Source organism: Anopheles stephensi, chromosome 2 (assembly GCF_013141755.1).
Source record: "Anopheles stephensi strain Indian chromosome 2, UCI_ANSTEP_V1.0, whole genome shotgun sequence".
Taxonomy (NCBI): Eukaryota; Metazoa; Arthropoda; class Insecta; order Diptera; family Culicidae; genus Anopheles; species Anopheles stephensi.
Window position 1 is genome coordinate 5,863,913 of NC_050202.1, and position 7,648 is coordinate 5,871,560.

The 7,648-nt window shown below is 44.5% G+C and overlaps 1 protein-coding gene across 1 annotated transcript; it reads right to left on the minus strand.

The window, feature by feature from the left end:
• Positions 1–2,609: 2,609 nt before the first annotated feature.
• LOC118508239 lies at positions 2,610–4,155 on the minus strand. The gene is made up of 2 exons (XM_036047852.1): positions 3,474–4,155; positions 2,610–3,397 (listed from the first exon to the last, which is right to left on the minus strand). The coding sequence occupies exons 1-2, from the start codon at positions 3,477–3,479 to the stop codon at positions 2,933–2,935; spliced, it is 471 nt and encodes a 156-aa protein (XP_035903745.1). The 5' UTR covers positions 3,480–4,155; the 3' UTR covers positions 2,610–2,932.
• Positions 4,156–7,648: the final 3,493 nt, after the last annotated feature.

A 7,648-nucleotide genomic window follows, 5' to 3' on the forward strand; every position in this document is an offset into this window, starting at 1 on the left:
ATTTTTCAACAAAGGCAACCAACGAATGCTCGCTTTGGGATGTTTAAATTCTTGGTCGGCGGTATGGGAGAATGTAATTTTATTGAAATCGATCAACAAGATTATAGGAAGCTTATATTTGTTAGCTTTTAAAATAAAAACTCACAATATCTCTCTCGTACGAATATTGTTTAATGCATATAAAATACGGCCCAGGTCTTTCTTTATCCTCTGTCCTGCTGTAGTTCGCATTTTCCCTAGGTTTATTTGGTCCATTCGAACTAACGATCGGACGTCACTGACTTTAGCTTGTTCAGTCTGTTTGGTGTTACTACCGGAACACTGGAACTAGGAGTACAGTCACTACCCCCATTGTCAGCTATACGGACCCGCCTTGTGCCGTGTGTCTGCGCTACGGTATCGCTACTAGTTCGAGTTCCTTTTATGTTTCCCTCAATATGTTTCATCGGAACAGTTATGTACGAGTCGGTAGAATTCCGATCACGGCAACGTTGCCCCAAAAATGGCATCTGTTGCCTCGGCTGTTTGCCCTCAGACACGGTGTACATAAGCGCGTGGAAATCCGTGCCACTAGAAAAAAAAAAACACTGCTACGGCACGGCAGTCCAATTTTAGTTTTAGGTGTTATCGATGGCCTTCGTTCGCCGCGGTTTGGAAATGGGCCGAGGAGCAAATGTTTGGAAATTTATGGCCACCGATGTTTCCTGCACACTATTCACATGCCATTCGGTTGGAATCTCTCTAAGCTTCCCGGTTCCCCGGGTGCGAGATAACAGGGGCGTTGATCACTGCCTTTCCCGTTGTGAAGTACGTTCCGGAGAGTACGCTCGTACGGGTACGTTAGCTCGGGCAGTTGAGTGTTTCGTTGGAAAACAAGCAAATAATTTAGTATTTGTCAGCGTCTTTCTGCTTTTGGGAGTGGTGCCGTAGCATAGCCAGGCAGGCAAGCAACTTTGGACGCCATTGTGATTCTAGCTATTGTGGGGTAGTAGTAATCAGGCAAGGTAGGCTTTCTATTCTGGTACCATTCAACGAATCGAGTAGTACCGTAAACACTGTAGGTGATTGTTATAGTTTTATTTGAATTAGCTTAAAATGTGTGTCGAAAAATAAAGTTCAGCTCAATACAGCTGTTCTGGAGTTATCATGAATTTATAGCACTATCGGGTTGGCAAGAGCTACTTCTACAAAGGTATGGGCTATAATGATGCTATAAAAATAAGATAAGTGAACACATGTAACTTTGCTTAAGTGTATCCTTAATATGATGAACCTAAATGAACTTCTGTAATGAAATATGATTTTTAAAGGTAGAGTTTACACAGTTGAGTTTTGTAGTTATCTAAAATTAACAAAAAAGGCCGAGATCATGAACTGCGAATGTGCAAATAGAATAATCTATTAAAAGATTATACAAAATGAAGCTGACAATGAAATTAAATTTATATTTCAACAAGAAAGGCAGCTTAAATTCGACTACAAATTACTCTAAATTAAGAGTGAACTCTGGGAGAGACCAGCTATCGGTAAATCGAAAATACTACTTATACACTATAGGTTAATATTATTCTTCTAAAACAACTGAGCCACCTTCAAACCATTGATATTGCAATTATAGTACTTTGTACACAATTTGCTAACTACATTGTGCCATTATCTCCCTTTTGTGACAAAACCATGCTCAACATCCGCAGCAACAAAGTGGTCTTGTGTTCTTGTGCACCACCATGGGTGGTCACGCAATGCACGCGTATTCCAGCACAACACCCGATCTCGAAAGGGCAAAATCTGTGTCTGATTTGACTTTTAAATGTGGCCAATTATCGGGCGTTCGGTGCTCGCGCACTCGCTTCAACTCGGTCAACTTGTTGACGGATTGCATTTAACACTTGACTTGGCTTTGTACAGGACCGAACCGAACCTTATCAAGGATGGTCGCGCTTCAGTCTTCCTGCCCCGGTGCGATATAATCGCAGGGAAATTCGTTTGTTCGTTAGCGGGAAAACAATCTGCAAACAGCCCAGATTTGAATATTTGGCGACGTGTCTTTTCTAATAAATATTTATCGTATTCCGTGGGTAAATATTTCACGCTGGTCAAGCGTCGCATCGCGGTGGCATCAGGCTTCTTCTTCGGCACACAACGAAGACGGTACGCACCGATACCACCCGTGGGAGGGAGGTCGGTCGTTTGCATAGGCACAGTGACAGTGAGCTTGTTTGTACGGTGGGTTCAACCGGGAACGGCTCAACGGCGAATCGGTTTGGAGTTTGCTCCGAATCTGTTAATTTCTCACACAGTGGCGTTCCGGGTGTGGGGAGCTGCGCCTCAGAGTAGTTGTTTGCTTTTGATACATCGTTATGAAGAAGGCACCTGCGGTAGAGGAGCTGTTGATCCGCAGAAAGGGAAGCTGTTTAATGTTACGAATTGTTAACACCTCTCGGTTGTTGCGGATCGCTTATTTACACAGCTTTGTTGGTGCTTTATAGCAGAGAGTCTTTCTGGGTAGGTTTGAGCAGTTGAAGATTGGACCTGAGATTTTGAAGTATGGGTTTTAGATTTTGACATGAAGAATTGAAATTTTGAGGCTCTATCTGAATATTGCCACTTTAAGTTTTATTAAAACATTTCACATACTTTACAATAAATATGTTATCCTATGACTACCCTAAATGTGGAGTTTTTGAAGCTGATATTTGCTGAATGCTCCTCCGATTATCGCAGTCGTAAAGTTTAGATCGTAGAATGTTCTTGCTGTCAGGTACGCACATTCATGACATCTCTCTGGACCAATTCTCGGTTCATGACATTATGGGGCTCCATTGGGATATCTTCTGGAGACACTATTGTCTGATCCTACCACGATGCTATCTTCTACGATTGTGATAACTGGAGCAAGTTTTACGCTATCATCTGCCACATGTTCGATACGCTAGCGATGCTTTGTCTCCTTCTTGGTAATGTAAAGATGCATCGGCACATGTTTTTCCACTATAACAGGCTTCTCGATGTACACCGGATAAGGCTTCTCAACGTGCACAACAAACGGTTCCGGTACGTGCACGATTTTCGTGTGCAATTTTCGCTCACTCACACTTTTCGACGTGACGCGCGTTCTTTCGTCTTCCTTCGCCGTCGATACCTGCTTCTTAACCTTCTTCCGCTTGGTGTTGCTAACGCGTAACTTGGCCGGCTTACTTTCCACCGGTGGTGCTGGTGATGGTGGTGTATTTTTCTCGAGACGCTTTTCCCCACTGCGAAACACTCGCGTGTCCTTATCGCTGTCCGGATCGGGTAGCTCCATATGGCGGGGCAGTACGATATCTCTCCGGGGGCTCGGTTTAAGCGATAGGCCCGCGCTAATCACCATCACGGCAGATAACACGACCAGAACAAGCTGAAATTGATACAGTTTTATTTGCTCGCCTGGTTGGATGCTTTCGGTTGCTCCGCCAAACAACATTGTGCCTTACCTTCATTGTTTGCTCGGCTGAGGAAGTATACACGATCGACACAGTCAAGTGTGGCGAGTATTTATAAGAGGGCAAAAACGTTCCCGCCACGATGTTGGTGGGAGCGTAATTATGTGACTGTAGTGAAATTGATTTCGAACGCCCCAATCCAACCGGAACATAGATTGCGTAAACGCAATAGCGCGACAACCGGAAAGCTGTTCAATCGACCAGAACGATGCGCGCCTGGGAAGTCTTCGGGAAGTTCGGGAAACGTTGAGTTGCGTGTACAGTTCGCGCGAGACACAAATAAAAAAAAGCAAACTGATTATGACGCTTGCGACACTTGCCGGTCTACTGCCGGGCACCTGAGTGGGAAAACGGACGTGGAAGAGGTTCGAACGAACAAAAAAAAAAAAAAAAAAAAAACAAAAGTGTCTGCCAAACGGGTCACCAGAAATGTTTCGACAAACAAACTTCACCAAAGCAAAAAAGAGAGGCGAGGTGAAGCTTCCCAATTACAGCCTAGCACTTGTGTGTTGGTTGGACGGCGCGAGTGACCGCGAGCCTAGTGGCGAATACATATTTATAACTGTTAGCATTTCATTTTCGTTTTGTCACTTGTCTCGCCAAGACGTGCGGGGACGTGCGAAAATTTGAGCCGAAATTCGAACCGACAGTTCGGGACCGTATCGCCCTAGGGGTCGGGTCGGGGGCTTATAATTTGCTCCGTAAAATAATTTATGAACAATAAAAAATATAGAAGCAATGTTGGTTGGATTGCGAAGTCATATGTCACATTTGTGATATTATCTGGAGGAGTTACGATATCATGTGGCATAATGGGTTTTATAAATGTGATCATTGAGGAGGATTTTGTGATATCATCTGATACATTTATTGTACGAGCTTCCTATCTTTATTATACAGTGATTTCATATCATCGAGATAGAATAATCACCACAAACCATCGTCGAAATACTTTTCCTCACATCGTGCTAAAGCATCAACAACAATAACCCTGGCTGGAATCTGTCGTGGAAAAGCAAACAGCAGCAGCACCAGCATCACAGCGGCATTTTTAACATTCTGCTCAACATAATAAAGATATCACTTCAGGTGAAAAATTTCGTAGGAATCAATAAATAAAGACGTTTTCAGCCGGCAGTCGAGCCGGCACGACTGCATGTCGTGCCGTGCGTTTGGTTTTTTTTTTTTTTCGGAGAGGAGGTTTTTAGCTGCGGTCCGACCGGTATCGCGATCGTCAGGAAGTGATCACACCAAACCAACCGGCCACTTGTCACCGTGGCCTCCGAGCAAGTTGCACGCGGTGTGGAACGCGGTGGATCCCTTTTAAGTGGAGACAGCGCGCGATTGAAGTGTCTCAAATTTTAACCTATAAGTCATTTTTATAGCCAACGCCATTCGATATTGTGTGTGTGTGTGTGTGTGGGTCCCGCCGAAGGGCAGCATCATTCTGCAAAGGGGTTGGAAATGATAATAAAAACCGAAATCAAGAAACTTGACAATTCTGCAAAATTCATGAGCTTCCTCGAGGGATCGAATGCGTACACGGTGTTGGACGTAGCTCCAGCAGCTCGCTTTTGTGCGCGAGAAGCGACAGTCGGTTAGGAGGCTTAATCATTACGCAGTCCTTTCCTGTTCACCGCGCGATGTCCAGTTTGACATAATTTTTTTCGTTGTTGTCCCCGAGCCCCGAAATACTCGGACAGCTCGGAGTGTTGCCTTTTGTAGTTGGATTGTTACTGGCATTCGGGTGATCAAGTTCCCCTCGGGGCGTTGTTTATTGGAAGCGAATTTCGGAACGGAACGAAGGGGTTTTTTGTTTTTTGGTTTGGTGTTTTAGAACGCAGGACAAAAGGCTAGGCGATGGTGTGCCAGTGAAGGGGGCGATATTCGCGGCAAAACCGTTTTGCACCGAGCTTGGGATAGCATTCTTCCTGATTGTTGCACAGCTTGACGACATCATCAATCAACATATCGACAAGTTTTTATCAACTGATATAGCCCCGATACTTCCTCGATACGGGGTTCGTTGCAGTGGGGGCCGGTGCCGGTGTTTGTGGCCGTTAGCGTTAAAATCGGTTTTGGTGCTGTCCTTCTTATGTTCCTGCCACCATTTTCGGGGAGAATGAAAATGTAAGAATTTCGATCGCAGGCGAGACGGAAAGTTGACAGTTTTTAAAATAACGTGCAACTGGGACTGTAATTTAGAGAGCGGCCAGTCATTTTTTCCTTTAAAGGAAGGAATTACGGTACCGTAAGGAGGATCTCGGCCCGGGGCCGACCATTGTTTGCTGCAACTATGTGGCGGATGTTCTCGCGGGCAGTGTAAGGAACGGTTTTAAGGGCGTGAAAAACTGATTAAGAAAGGAATTGAGAAGCGTTGTGGCGTTGTGGCGGCTGTTTAATGTGGTGCATTTAAGGTATGTTGTAATTTTTGAGCAGGGGAATCGATTTTAATTTTTGGTAACACGAATTGTCACAGTTCATCAGGGGTTTTTGGTTCAGATGATGATGTCTCAAAACTGCCAACAATTATCGCCATTCTGTATGGCGACTTGGCAGTAGCTTTAGACTATATCACTATGATGGCACAGGATATTGACACAGTAATGCGACTATAATAGCGTTTGATAGGAGGAGATCACTAGATCAATAGGGGATCATAATAATAGGAGGTGATCCAGACCGCATCCCCATATGCTAGACTGACTATCCAGCTACGGGTAAAATCAAGTCACAGAAAGCCTGAAATGGCAGGCCGAGACCTCTCGAGGTTGAAGTGCCAATTAAGAAGAACATGAAGCTCTGTCAAAATACTCAAAGGTTCCAGATGATATCCAGATGAAGGTCGGCCCGATAGACTGGGCCGTTCCCCAATAGTCTGACGACTGACTATCCAACTATACGGTAACAATAAGTCTAGTAAGCCAGAAATGGCCAGAATAACCTAAGAGTTCGTTAGGCCAAGAAAGAAGAAGAAGAAGAAGATGATATCGAATTATGTATCTTGATGATATCACAACAGTGACACTCGATTACTGATTTCTAGAAGATTGCGATATTACGTGAAACACTCTGCAAGTTTGACAATTTGATACAACTAGAATCTGTACTCCTTACGAATAAGTGACTAGCTATGGGTAACAGGAGGCCCCAAATAGGAAGTCAAGATCTCTCGATCTTCCAAGTAGGCTCTGTTCAAACAGCAAAATCGCTGATGCCATCGCCAATTGTTGTCACCTGGACTGTGAAACAAGCGTGTCGAATTGACCCTGTACAAACACACGAGACTCTTCACGGTGGCTTAACCAGCATTCACAATATTGACGCACCGAGCTAAGCAAACAAAACAGCACCAAAAACCAGCGTACCCGTTAAAGTGCGTAAAAATGGTAGGATGTGGCTCGCTTGTGGCTTGTCGTGCTGGGCCTTTACATCCAATCCAGCCGTTGGATTGGGATAATCAATAAACAAAGGTCTGTACCATGAAACCGTAACGATATCAATTTGAAGAAGTAGCAAACACATAAATCATGCCGCATTGCATTGTCGGCCCGGTCACAGGCATCATCTCTCGGAAGGTGCTTAATAAAAGGGAGTTACCGGAACGAACGTTTTCTTTTTTCGTGGCTGTTCGGTGCGTGTTTATGTCAAAACATCTTCAATTTGTTCTATCAAAGTGTGTTGCAGCAAAAAGGGCAACTGCTGCTACTGTAGCGTATTTTATAGCGAAAATTTTTCCAGTCCAGAAGCCTTACTTCACTTCGGTTCCAAATCTGTTCGTCCAAAGCCGTTTCGAATCGATTTAGCTCTCTCATGGGAGTTTCAGCGCTGGACAGCTTTTGTTGGAGTTTAGAATCGGAACTCCTGGGTTAGTAGAGTTAAAGTAGCGAAGTACGTCTTATGCCCTAATTGTAACCGAATCTCCGGGTGAGGTGTCGAAAGAGGAAACTCGCAATATCTGGTGATAGTATGCAGCCAAGGTAGCTTAACAGTGTGATAAGATGTCATAAATATGAGAATGTTTCGGCACTCGCCGTCATCGGAAGGGTGTCCCGAAACAGTGAAAGGCGCAAACGATTCATTTCGATAGCTGTCAATCGCAGCCAGAGGGGAATGTCACCCACAACCCTCCTCTCCCTCCCGGAACTACCCCTTTTTTCGGTTCG